General features: G+C 44.7%; 1 protein-coding gene and 1 long non-coding RNA gene across 3 annotated transcripts in view; one reads left to right on the top strand and one right to left on the bottom strand.

Moving 5' to 3' along the window:
* The first annotated feature begins 968 nt into the window (after positions 1-968).
* The window catches only part of DNAJC16 (DnaJ heat shock protein family (Hsp40) member C16), a 40,185-nt gene continuing 27,219 nt past the window's right edge, over positions 969-13,934 (top strand). The window contains exons 1-4 of one of the 2 annotated variants that reach the window (XM_046010455.1): positions 969-1,060; positions 2,929-3,113; positions 6,939-7,005; positions 8,227-8,566. In XM_046010455.1, coding sequence (XP_045866411.1) covers positions 2,947-3,113; positions 6,939-7,005; positions 8,227-8,566 — 574 coding nt within the window. In that variant the 5' untranslated portion in view covers positions 969-1,060; positions 2,929-2,946. Of the gene's footprint in view, positions 1,061-2,928; positions 3,114-6,938; positions 7,006-8,226; positions 8,567-13,934 lie in introns of those variants that run through there. The other variant, XM_046010456.1, reaches the window with a different exon arrangement.
* On the bottom strand, positions 9,497-10,716 carry LOC123945220. Its single transcript, XR_006819126.1, has 3 exons — positions 10,649-10,716; positions 10,245-10,394; positions 9,497-9,906 (listed from the first exon to the last, which is right to left on the bottom strand). It is a non-coding gene; the product is annotated as an uncharacterized LOC123945220 (long non-coding RNA).

Genomic DNA, 13,934 nt, shown 5'->3' with positions numbered 1-13,934 from the left:
GAAACCCCAGCCCCATTCATTCGTTTATTCCACAAATATTTGTTAAGATCCTGCCTGTGCTGAGGTCTACGCAGGCCCCAAGAAGATCTAGGTGAACACAATAAAAGGCCCTATCCTTAGAAGCTTACATTCCAGTGGGAGGAGACAGACGATGACAATATGAACAAATATAAGAAATAGAAAAAGATAATATAAAGAAATAAAAGATACAACGTGTTGGTGATAAATGCAAAGAAAAAAATTTTAATAACAGAAACAGGGCGGGGGGATATGAAATCTGTATCTTTATATCCCCAAGGAACCTATATCATTGACTCAATGAAAGTGTGCCTAATTCACCTGTGACTTCCCCTCTCCCTCCCCGCCACACACACACATCCCTTTCCAGTGCTGAGGCCAGTCCCTGGCATATTCTAAGGTGGAGCTCGCTTTGGTAGTAAGTTTGGGAGTCCTGGATTCTAGGCGTTGGGCAAGTCCCTGCCTCTCTCTGGGCCTCGGTCTCCCCATCAGTATAAGGAGGAGTCGGACTAGAAAGGCTCCCCAAGGTCCCGTCCAACTCTGACGCTCTAGGATTCTATGAATAGGGTTAAAGAGAACAGGGACCAGCTATTGCTTCCCCACCCTAGCAACTGTTGCCAGACGAGAGCCATCTCCGGGTAGGAGGGGAAACTCCTCCCTGAATCGGGGATGTCTTTGGGGCATCCCATCATGCATCGCGACCTCGCCTCTCTAGGAGGCACGTCTTAGCCTCTTTGGTCACGATCATCCTTTTGGATCCAGCCAAAGAGCGCGCCTCGTTCCTATGGCAACCGCGCCAGGTCCACGCGCAGACGGCGGGTAGCAAGGGTCAAAACAGATTCGCAAAGTAGAAGTCCTCGACCCGTTCAGTCCGCGCCTTCGGTGAGCCGAGCCTTTAAGTGTCACGTGACCCCTTCCGCTCGTTCCCGCCCCCCTCCCCTCCCCAGGTCCCAGCCAGCGCTGGTGCGGACCGGAGGCTCCCGGCCCGGCGGACTAACTGGAGCACCGACGCCGCAGCCGGTTGGGCCGGTGCCCTTTCCCGGTAACTCCTTCCCGGCGTGACGCGCGGAGCCGCGGACGCGGCGGGGCCGGGCAGGCTCGGGGATCTCCCGTCAGTTCTTCCTCGTTCCCGGTTCCCCCGGGCCCGGGGGAAACTGGGAGCCGACAGGGCCCTGCCCAGGGCTCTCGGTGGGCGGCGGGGGAGGCGGCCGTCTCCTGGAGGGTTGCGACCTCCGGCGGGAGCTCAGACCTGGAGCGTGCCTCCTGGAGCCGCTACCTGGCCCGGGGGATACTGCCTCGGGCGGTAGCCTACCTGTTGGGCAGGTGGTTTCCTGCCCCGAGGCGGGCACAGTCGAGCTCGAGACTGCCAGCCAAAGAACTTCACAGACCCCCCGCCTCTGGGGCTGCTCACTGGAGGCGACTGACACGGTGGAATAAGGCAGCGATGGCACTGCGTGATAGGAAAAATAATAAGTATCACTTTCTGACTGTTGACCCTATGTTCAGTAAATCCTTTACATACATTTAACTCCCTCCTTGATCCTTTCAAGGTGGTATTAATTCACCTCCATTTATGAATGACACTGAGGCTTTGCAAGTTTAAGTAAATTGCCCAAGGTCATAAAGTGGTGGAGGACAGATCCCAATATGAGTCTGTTTCCAGAGGCTGTGCTTCACCGATAGCTACCTCACCTTCCCGGGTTTCAGCGCTCTGTGCGGGGTTTGTAGGACAGAATCGGTTATAGGTTGCCTTAACAAGAAAGAGACTGATTTGGTTTAGGGTTTTCGCTCAGTATGCATGCAGTCCTAAAAATTGGCCATCAAATGGGTCAATTTTATGAGCACTCCCAGGCACTCTTGAGACTTCTGCTTGTCAAAATCCACCGCTGTCAACAGCTTTGCCTTCCTTAAGTCGGGTGTCACATTAGACACTTGAACCATAAAACTTGAGTAATTCATGAGAAGTCAAGATAAATATGAGCCTTGAAAACTCACCGTATGATAGAACAAAGATCGTACTTCTGAACTGTAAATGTCTGTGCAATACAGCACGACCTTGTTCATTAACCAACCAGGATTCTTTGGGAACCCACAGTGAATTCAGTTACGGCACTCCCCAGACATGAATCTTTAACATTTGGAGACCCTGCCTGATCTACAGCTTTTGCCATTAAACTCCGTTCACATGGAAAACTAAATTTTTTCTCACCAGCTTTTCCTCATCTTTGGTCTCTATTTATGACAACTGTATTGCTCTTGGTTAAAGAGTATTCTCCCTGGGTTTTTTTTTTTGGTCCAGTGGGTGTGGTGAGAAAGAATAGATTTGGGGTACACAATGTCATAACCGTCTTTTTTTTTTAAGAGTATCTCACTTTCCTACTTGTACTTATTTAACCCCAAGAATGTCACAGCTATTGAGTTTCATAGTTTTGCACCTGGCAAATCTTACGATCTCATGAATTTATTTAGCATGTACTCAGTGAAGTGTTCTTAAGCCACTTATTTTTTAAATTTAAAGTATTATTGTCAGACTAAGTGAAACAGTTTGAGATGTTTGAGATGTAGTTGCCTTGATTTTCCTATGAATATTTTCCCACATTGGCTTATCATTTCTTCATCTCATTCATTTTCAATCATTTCTAAAGCTTTTCTAACCCAGGGAGTCTGGAAAGTTGCTGTTAATTTTTACTGCTCGTCTTTTCATCTATAATAGTTCTTATGTGTGGTATATTCAAAAATAGCAGCAAGATGGTTGATTTTAAAAGACCTGGTCAAACAGATTGACACTTTTCCTGCCGAAGAGCTTTTGTTTGTTTTGTTTTTCATCTATATATCTTACCCCTTTACCTAAAAAAGTAAGACTGTCCAGGTTCCTACCACTGAAACTTACTGCCTCTTCAATCATTTCAGCTCTGGAAAGGAAGAGAAATGGAAGTGAAAAAGTTGAGCATTTCCTGGCAGTTCTTGATAGTTCTGGTTCTGATCCTGCAAATTCTGTCTGCGTTGGATTTTGACCCATACAGAGTCCTAGGGGTCAGCCGAACAGCCAGTCAGGCTGATATTAAAAAGGCTTATAAGAAGCTCGCCCGGGAATGGTAGGTGAAACAAAGAAATAGCAGTTTAATATAAACTAAGCAGTTTTAGCAGGGGAATGAAGCCTAAATTATGGTTAGCTTTTATTTGTCTCTGTTTCTATGTTCATCTGTCTAAAATATTTTACTGGGGAGAGCTAATGTTCTCTATACTTTACTGGGGAGAGCTAATGTTATTCTGTATTTTTTAGTGATGAGATCCAAAGCCTGTGTTGCTGGGAAACCCCCTTTTAAGAAGTCTTTGGCGAAAAAGATGACCCTAGTTGCTGCTAGCATATTGAACATTAACGTAGAAGGGAGCTTTAGTTTTAAAATATGTATGTAATCAACCATAGGTCAGGTAACCATCCCCACGCTGTGTTATTCACAAAGTAACTCTTTGTAAGTGTCATTGCTGAAGGGAACATCCTCCAGTCCTGTTTTCTAAATTATTTATTTTAAGCTTTCAAGAAAATTTAGTGTAAGAGCTTTTTGCCCTCAGCTTTACAATATTCAGGAACTGAGTACGTTACTCTTAAAAATCATCCTGTAGAAAAAATCATCATTTTGCCTTGATAGGTTTTGTATTTGCTAAAGAGTATATGTGAATTAGCGGGATAGCAATAAATTTAAAACTTAAGGACAGATGTCAGCAGTTTTTTCCACCAATGCTTTGGACGTGCCAAAGGAGTAGAAGTATCTAGATTGTGTAGTTGGAGGGGAGCAGCAAGAGAGGAGAGGATGGGAAGGGCACGGATGACTAGAAGCTGGGGGAGCCAGTCATAGATAGAAAAGCAGGTTTGGAATGGGAATGATCATCACATACCTGCCTGCTAGGCTCCCAGTTCTATGTTTTTTATCTTATTTATACCTTATAATTACCCTAGGAGAGAGATACGCTGTCCCTCTTTTACCTGGGGGTAAATCGAGCCTCACCGTTACTAATAAGTATGACCTCTGGGCCCCATAGCTTGACCTTCTGCGCCAATAGTCGTTTATTGCTTTTTTTACTTTTTAATCCCTTACCCGTCTGCGTAGACGGAAGAGTGAGTGGGTTAGTGTTGGGGCGGGCAGGAAGTTATGCGGGAGCAAAGCTGCCACGTGTACATGACATTGCATTCTGTGTGTGCCTCTGCCTGACACCATTATTCTTCAGTGAAAGAGGGAGCTGAGTTTTAAACGGGTTTGTGATAAAGGTAAAATGTAGTTTCAAATACAGTGTTTTGAATACATAAATATTTTAAACCAAACTCCAATCACAGAGAATCCAGAATTCAATACTGAAAACACAGTCTGATTATGTGTGGCCTCTTTCCAGGGACTCTCTTTACAACAAAATTGCTTTCCACATTGTTTCAGACTCTTGCCTCTTTGTATTTAAAGCAAAATACATAAATCTGCAATAAATTCATAAGGCAGCCACATTCTTTTGGACAGGGTATGGACCTTTGGCAACATTTTAAAAGCAGAAATGATCGCTTGAGTATGTGGGGTTTATTAAAATGTACAACTTTGACTTTTCTGTCTTCCAGAGCTGAAAAGGGTGTTATGCTATTAATTAAATGAGTCATATGCTTCTCTTCCTTAATTAGATTCTCTCTAGGAGTCATTCATCACCTTAGAAGCATAGAGAGTATCATCCAGGGAAAATCTAAAATTTTACTTCACCTTTGTATTTTCACTGTGTTATTCCTTGTTGCTGTTTTGGCAACAGCACTGTTTTATCCCTAAAATCGTTGGTTTCATTTCATGACAGCTTCATGGGCACTGAAATGAGCGATACTTCCCCAGTTTGACTTGTCGGAATGAACAGCAGCTGGGAGAAGCAGTTAATCATTGAATTGGGTTTGTGACTCTTCTCTGCTAGGTTTTACTGCTAAGTAATGTCTCTGAAGCTTCACAGGAACTTTCCCGTTCCTTGGTGAAATCGTTTCAAGTCACTTTTTCCTCTCAGAAAAACTTTTTCTCTCCTAATAATTAAGTTTTCACATAGGTGCTTTCCCTTTTATCATCTACACTGGCCAAATAAACACCCTCACACCCCAAGAAAAAAGGCGTCCTAAAGTTTGATCGGAAGCAAATGAGTATTAACATGGTCAGTCACTGGAACAGTAAAACGATTGTCTACGACTTTTCTGTATTACTTTTTCTACAGCCAGTAGATACCAAGTACAGTATTCACTCCCAGGTTTAAGGAACGGGTATCATATTGCTATTGGTGACATGTTTCCTACCTACTGAAAATATGTTGGGCAGTTCTTTCCTAGAGCCGGATTTATCCTTCCCTACATGTTTGCCACCTTGTGGTAGTGTCCTGCAATTAGGAAAATATTCCTTATAACCTGAAACTGTCTTGTGGTTTCCTCCCTGTTCTCTGGCCTTGGTTTTGTCTGCGTCAGGATCTGTGATTCTAACCCAGCCGTCCTCACAGCCCTCTCCTTGGTTCAGTCTCCTCAAAAGCCCCTTCCAGTCCTTCTTCCCCTACCACATTCTGTATGTTCAGTCTTCATTTCTGTGATTGCATCATTTTTCTCTTTTCAGCCTTCAGCCTAAGTCTGAATATTTAAAACATTTTTTTTTCTCATCCAGAAACATGCTTTGGAACCACCATCTTGTTTCCTTAACTCATACTATTTTCATTATACCCAGCTGACATTTTTCCCCACTAATATCCATAATAAGAACTAAATAGTTAAGGGAGGAATGATGTCTAAATTCAACAGCCAGCCATTTGCAGTTTATTTTTAGAGAAATCAGAATATGTGGTATAATTCATTCAAACATGTTCCTGCCAGAATAAGTTGATCAAGTTATAAGTTTTCTTTATTCCAATGTACTTGGTGCTATTTTTAGTAGTCATTTGCTTCCTGGTGGATGATTTCTCTTTCCTGGACCTTTGCTAGAGGAAATTTACTAAAAGTTAGGTGAAGTGATTACATAAAGAATACACTCTTTGAGTCTCCTAACAAAAAGAACATTGGAATATCAGTTGGTATAAAACACTGACTTAGGTCTTGGGGGATCTTAAGGAAGGAAAACCTAGCCCTTACTTTCAGGACTTTAAAAATCTCCAAAGCTGAAATTGGCATAAACATGGGTCTATTACAGAATAACAGAATAGTCAATGACTGCAAATGGATACAGTTGATTGCCAGCTATGAAAAATAGCAAACATTATTTCTAACAGAAATTTAAATCACTTTGCAGAAACTGCAGATTTTTCTCACCTCTTAAAACATGGGGCCTGGAAATCATTATCCACTTATAGGCAAAAGGCCACCTTAGGCAAAAAGGGACAAGCAGGGCAATAATGAAACTGAAACGCTCTCATTTGAACATCAGTAGCCAAATGCTATTTGGAACATGGTTGTCACTAAACGAATTCATGGTGTGTCAGAAAAGCTATTTCCTATGTCTCCCTGACTGGTCAGAAGAAATCCCTTCCTAGATGACATTCTGATATTGGGGTGAATTGCCCCCATCCTAGGAAGAGAAGTCAGCTCTTAGGGCTCAGTGACATTAGCCTGGAGCCAGCTTCAGTGGTGTTTAGGAACCAGGGTAAAAACATACCCACAGCACACCTTTCCTCCGTGGGACGCTGCTGAACTCCCTGGCGCTTTGAAATTGTGCCGCACTGAAGCATTTTGGGTAGAAACAGCCGGTTTCAAAGTTTCACTTAAGTATGATGGTCATGGGAAGCAACTGATTGCTTCTACCATTTATTTTTAAGAAACCGTCCTAACAAAATGGCCTTGCATTCACCTCTGATGTAGTGAACTGTGTGTACAGGATGTTAATTGTGTGTAAAACATTGAATCAACGCTCACTGCCTGCCCGTTTGTGTTTCAGGCATCCTGACAAAAACAAAAATCCTGGAGCAGAAGACAAGTTCATCCAAATAAGCAAGGCTTATGAGGTATCGTGTCAAACTTGTGATGCGTCCATTAGCTCTGATAAAATACTCTTTAAGTGGCCAGTTTTGTAACGACCTCTCCGAGAGGGCACACACCCCCAGTGTCCTTGACCTAATTTCTAGATGATGGTAAAGAAAGCCTATTGAGTCACATCCAATATGTTGAAATTGGTGCCTGAAAACTTCAGCTCTTTAAAAAAAAAAAAAAAGAAGTGGCCTATTTTAAAGGCTTTAATTGGAATTGCAGAATTCTCAGAATTCCTCAATGTAGGTCTCTACTTCCTTTGTCGAAACTTTTTTTTTAAAGATTTTATTTATTTATTTGACAGACAGAGATCACAAGTAGGCAGAGAGGCAGGTGGGGGGCGGGGGGAGCAGGCTCCCTGCTGAGCAGAGAGCCCAGTGTGGGGCTCGATCCCAGGACCCTGAGATCACAACATGAGCCGAAGGCAGAGGCTTAACCCACTGAGCCACCCAGGCGCCCCGAAACTTTTTTATCACATGCTCACCTCAGCAACGTATGTACTAGAGCTTGTATTAAAGAAAGACTGACGGGCCTGTATTTATTAAAGTGGCACAAGCTTACAAGTACATGGAAACACAAGATTTTCAACAGTTTTCCAACATGTCAGCTTAAGTAGCTTGGTCTGGAATGTGCACAAAAGAGACGTCTGCCGCTTCCTTGATGTGTGTTGGGTGATAATCTTCGAAATACAGTGCTTGGCTCATAGAATAGAACCTCATCCTGAAACAGTTTCTCGACTTTTAGACTTCGGAGTTGTTTCTAAGTAAAACAAAGCTCACGTGCAGGACACTGCACTTGGTGCTGTGGCAGCTTTTTGGTGTTCGCAGCCTGTCCTGTCCGGCTTTGAGTCACTCCAACTTAAGTGGCATGACGTAGTCCGTTTTTTTGTGGTCAACATTATGTTAAGTTTTATTTGCTTTCCTGATGTGTTGAGTACTTTGACAACACAGAATCTCTAAAGCCAAGACAAACACAAGGACTGAAGTCTTTTGGTCTTGAAATACTGGATGTTTCTATTGAGAGAGAAGTTTCCGGGTATGTTGGCGACTGCTTTCGGAATGTCTAACCGTGCTATAGCTTTATGCTTCTTTTCTTCCCGTGTCTCCCGTGCTGCTCACAGGATAGTCCTTTGGGTGAAAATTTTTCCATTTCATAGATTTCCTTTTTTTTTTTTTTTTTTTTTTTTGCTTTCCTTATAGATTCTTTCCAATGAAGAAAAGAGATCCAACTATGATCACTATGGAGATGCCGGAGAGAACCAGGGCTACCAGAAGCAGCAGCAACAGCGAGAGTATCGCTTCCGCCATTTCCATGAGAATTTTTACTTCGATGAATCCTTTTTTCATTTCCCTTTTAATTCTGAGCGGCGGGACTCCATCGATGAGAAGTATTTATTGCACTTCTCACACTACGTGAATGAAGTGGTTCCAGACAGCTTCAGGAAACCCTACCTCATCAAGATCACCTCAGACTGGTGCTTCAGCTGTATCCACATCGAGCCTGTTTGGAAAGAGGTAGTTCAAGAACTGGAAGGATTGGGTAAGATCATTTTATTTGCCGAAAGGTGTCTGTATAGAAGAAGGGAACATTTATATCTTGAATTGTATGGGCTCCTGGGAAGAAGGAACAGTGAGATTTCTCTTCAAAAGTTCACATGACGGGGTTTTTCCAAGGACACATTTTGAGAGAAAGAAATGTGTCAGCCATTCTCATTTTGCACTACTAATTTAAACCTTAACCTAGCCTTGAAGCCTCTGTACAGTTTCCTAACATCTGGTTGGGGGAGACTAATGCATAGGAGAAGTTTAAAAATTATTGGTTGAACAAAGCAGCCCTCAGACATCAGTTTTGACACTCGGAGTTGCTAGAGCCGCCATAACAAAATACCACGAACCAACAGAAGTGTATTTTCTCACAGTTCTCAAAGTTAGAAGTCCAAGATCAAGGTGTTGGCAGGCTTGGTTTTTCTCTGAGGCCTCTCTCCACGGCTTGCAGGTGGCCGCCTTCTCCCTGCCTGCCCACGTGGTCCTGTCTCTCTCTGCACGTTCCTGGTGTCTCTCTCTCTCTTTCTGTGTCCTCATCTCTTCTTACAAGGACACCAGCCATATTGGATCAGGGCCCACACTGACTAACTCATTTTAACTTAATTACTTCCTTAAAGGCCCTATCTCTAAATACAGTCACATACCGAAGTTCTGGGGGTTAGGACTTCAACAGATGGATTTGGGCAAAGAGCCACAGGTCCATCCATGACAGTAATGGTCATGCGTTACCATTCTGGATCACAGATTAGCCCTTCCTATGTTCATAGTTACCACTTAGTGCTGGGAAAATGCCAGGATTCCAGGCCGGGTATTTATTTTAATGACTCTTAAAAGTTGGAATTACAGAATTGTGTGTGTGTCTGTGTGTGTGTGTGTGTGTGTGTGTGTGTGTGTGTGTGTGTGTTGTGTTATAGGCATTAGCAGACCTCTTCTTGAGTAACTAAGAAAGGTCAGACTCAATCATAGGGACCAAGGGCCCGGATGTCTCTGGAGAGAATGTACCCATGAAAACCATCAGTTCATTTATCCTAAAACAGAAATTTCCAGCCTGTGGTTCCGAAGCACTCCAATTTGCCAAAATGCTTTCATGAGATTGAGTAAGGAGGTTCTTGGAAGAAGATGAGGAAATAAGTTTAGCACAGTGTCACGCACATGGTGGGCAGTCAGCAGATGCTTGCTGGTGGTGCATAATGAGAGGACGACAGGCTGAGATCAGCCGGAAGCCCCTGGGTTGAGCAGCTTCTTCGTCAAAAAGCGTAATGGCGTTTTATGCCACGCTAGGTGGTATACTGAAACCTCTTTAACCTCGTTCGTCTGGGCGCCGACATTCAGACCCTGGAGCAGAACAGAAACGTTAAACCAGTGCTTGAGTTAGGACAGCAGTGTGTCTACACCAAACTCAGGTCAGAGCCAGCTTCTAATTTTTTTTTTTAAGATTTTATTCATTTATTTGACAGAGATCACAAGTAGGCAGAGAGACAGCCATAGAGAGAGAGGGGGAAGCAGGCTCCCCGCTGAGCAGAGGGCTCGATCCAGGGCTCGATCCCAGGACCCTGAGATCATGACCTGAGCTGAAGACAGAGGCTTCACCCACTGAGTCACCCAGGCGTCCCCAACGTTCTATTTGAAACGTGCCTGGTGGACAGCGTGAGTGAGCAAAGCGCAGGGGTTACCTGTGTCCCATCTGTGGGCTTCGGACTCACACAGACCAGCGTCAGCGAACGTGCTGCTCCAGCAGGCCCCCGGCTGTGCTCATGTCCGAGCTCTGTCATTTACTGTCTTCGTGCCCTTGGGCAGATTGCTTGACACACGTTTCCTCATCTCTAAAACGGATGTAATAATGTCAAACCAGATTTGATACAAAGATTAAATGAGAAAAATACCTATTAATTTCTAATATATATTAATCACAAATATAAAACAAGCCTTGGGGAATGTCTGACGAACCAGGTTTTCTGGTTTACCAAAGTAAAATTTTTTTAAATACCTATTTTATAAATCGTTTTAAAATCATTCTCAAATACATGAGTCTGCTTTCTTCAACTCACTGACCAGCAGGCACCGACTCCTGACTTACGTTTAGCGGAGTCTTACAAGGTACTTCGAAGCTGGATGGGAAACAGGGAACAGGGCAGCCAAAGAAACAGTGTGCCTGGGAGAGGCAGTTGCAGGATGTGACTCGGGTGTGGCTGAGGGGGAGGAAGCAGGAAGAGCTCGCCAGGACCAGGAAGTAAGGAGCCTGAAAGTCCAGGCTCGAGAAGCTGGACTTTATTTTACAGTATGTAATAAGCCAAGAAAAAATGTTACATGGCGGTGTGATTTAATCACGTCCATGGTTTAGGAAGCTGTTAGAGCCGCTTGAAGGACAGATTGAAGAAGGTCAGAAGAGGAACCAGGGAGGTCAAGGGCCGTGGCAGGACAGCAACCACTGGCCCAGACTAGGAGCAGAAGCAATAGAGAGGTGGACAAGTGGAAGAGATTTGAGAGGTAGGATCATGGGAGTTGACGGACCTGTGGCTCCTGGAGACCATCTGAATGTGAGAAATGAAGAAAAAGGGAGAGAGGGGGTCAAGATGGACTCTGCATTCTGACTTGAGCCAGTGGACGGGCAGACAGGGCACGGAAGAGCTGGATTTGAGAGATTGTTCTAAATAGTAACTCCGGTTGGACTGTGCGTGATGACATGAAAATAATATGAGCTCATATTTCCGGAGAATTTATGCCAAGCACACTTACAAGTATCACCTCATGTTAAACAACAGCCATTTAAGGCAGATGCTGTTGTCATCCCTCTTTGACAGACATGTGGCTCATTTGGGGGACTCTGTCAGGGTCCCACAGTTGGTGTTCTGCAAATCTGGGCTTTGAGCCCCAGTAGTCGGACTGTAAGTCCGTGCGTCGTGTGCCAGCTGTATCTGTACCGCCTTTTAATGACCTTAAGTCTTCGATGATGGAAGATCTTACTATGCTTTTGGGCCATCGTGCTCTTTGATCGTAGTGGATCAGGACTCAAGTGACAAGGGTGAAAGCAGCTGAATTCAGATTCACAGAAGTGACATTTACGGAGGGTTCAGTCCATTCCCCCGCTCCACCCGCAACGTTCCCTGGAAGGCTGGTTTTGACCAAACGTATTAGATTCGTTTGGTTTATAAACCACTTTCCTCTTTGGAACATTGGGATTAGTGGCAAATTCCTGAGAGTCAAAGTCCACTTGGTTACGGCTGGATGGCAGCGTGGTGAGATCCTTACGGCCCCTGTGGTCATTTCCCCGTCCCAGTGAGGCAGCACTACCCTTTCAGACAGATACTGCCCAAAATATTTTTCTTTCTTTCTTTTTTTTTAAAGATTTATTTATTTGAGAGTGAGCAGGGGAAGGGGCAGAGGGAGAGAGAGAATCTCAAGCAGACTTCACGCTGAGCCCAGAGCCCGACTCAGGGCTCAGTCTCACGACCCTGAGATCATGACCTGAGCCGAAGCCACGAGTCCGATGCTTTGCCAACAGAGCCATCCCCTGCCAAAAATGTTCCTATTCTGAGTTAATAGGAAGAGCAGACTAGGGTACCTGATGGGCCCAGTCAGTAGAGCGGGTGACTCGTGATCTCCGGGATGTGAGTTGGAGTCCCATGTTTTGTGTAGAGATTACTTTAAAATAAAATCTCTGAAAAAAAAAAAAAGGGAAGAACAGACCATCTTAAAGATCAGCTGAGGGGTCTGGGAAAGCTTGGACCTTCTCTCAGAACAACGTAAAATGCGTGGATGGATGAAATAGGATAGTTCTACCCTGGGGGAAACGTGGTAGCTAGTTCGGTGGAATCCTCAGCCACACAGCGTGGAAACGGCTGGTCTGCAGACGTAGCCCACGTGTCTGGACAGCCACCCTGGGGAGGAGGACCAGAGTCGTCAGTGCTGCCGTCGACCTCGAGGAGTTTACTGTCTAGCTGAAGAGAAAGTATGTACCCAGAGAATGCACACTTGGCATCTGCAAGTACAGAATCACATTTGCAATTACAGAATAATGGAGCGCTGCTGGAGTGAGTGGGGGATGAGAAAGAATGCATGTTCTCCTTGTGCACTCTCTTCCCGATGGACCAAGTACTATATTAGCCGTTAATGTGTAACTTACAGTAGTGTTTATTGAGCTTCAGTTGTTTGGCATTGTGCTAGGTGCGTCGTGAGGATTGTCTGTATCCCCAGAGCAACTCAGGGAGAGACTGTTATTATCCCTGTTTTCCAGATGAGCAAACCGAGGCCCAGGAAGGTTAAGGAACTAATCAAAGCCACACTATCCACAAGTAGGCGTGCTGGGATCCAGACCCAAGAGCACAGCTCTAGGGGTCACGGTTAACCACCATGCCTGTACAGCTTCAGAAATCAGTAAAACGTGGCCCTTGCACCAGCAGACTCGGGTGGGAGACACAGGTGAATCATTTCAGTGCTCTACGTGCTCACCGGGAGGGGTGCAGACAGCGACCAGGGTGTAAAGGAGGTTGCGAGTCTTAAAAAATCAAATACCATTTTAGGGCAACCCAGTTTGAACAGTCCTGCAACGTATTCACCATGACTTCACATTGATTTTTTGTAAAGATTTATTTATTTATGTTAGAGAGATAGAGAGTGTGAGTGTGAACAGGGGAAGAGGGAGGGAGAGAGAACCTCACGCAGACGACTCACTGAGCATGGATCCCGATAACGGATCTCAATCTCATGACCCTGAGATCATGACCTGAGCCGAAACCAAGAGTCAGGCCCTCGACCGACTGAGCCACCCAGATACTCCATGATGACTTTTTTTTTTTTTAAGATCTTTATTTATTTATTTGACAGAGACACTGCGAGAGAGGGAACACAAGCAGGGGGAGGAGGAAAGGGAGAAGCAGGCTTCCCCCTGAGCAGAGAGCCTGATGCAGGGCTCAGCCCCAGGACCCCGGGATTGTGACCTGAGCTGAAGGCAGATGCCCAATGACTGAGCCACCCAGGCACCCCATGACTTCTTATTTTAAAAGAAGGAGCAGTTCCTCTCTTTCAAGGAATTGTTAAGTCTGCAACAATGTTACACTGGCTAGGTAAAGGGTCTACCTAGATACTAGTTTTTTAAAAATATGCTTTGCTCATTGTCCTTGATTTTCTTCCATTTCACATTATTTAGCCTCTTAATAATTTCTTTATTGATGGGTTTGTGTTTAGTCAAACTGAACGCTGGCCTGTTCCTCCAGTTGGCTCTGTACCATTCCTTAAGACACATGCAAAACTTGAAATAAAGGTGAATGTGTCTAGAGGCGCCTGGGTGGCTCAGTTGGTTAAGCAACTGCCTTCGGCTCAGGTCATGATCCCAGGGTCCTGGGATCGAGCTCCATATCGGGCTC

The sequence above is a fragment of the Meles meles genome, chromosome 1, assembly GCF_922984935.1.
Source record: "Meles meles chromosome 1, mMelMel3.1 paternal haplotype, whole genome shotgun sequence".
Taxonomy (NCBI): Eukaryota; Metazoa; Chordata; class Mammalia; order Carnivora; family Mustelidae; genus Meles; species Meles meles.
Note: the sequence above shows the minus strand (reverse complement) of the source record. Positions and strands in the feature narration are given on the sequence as shown.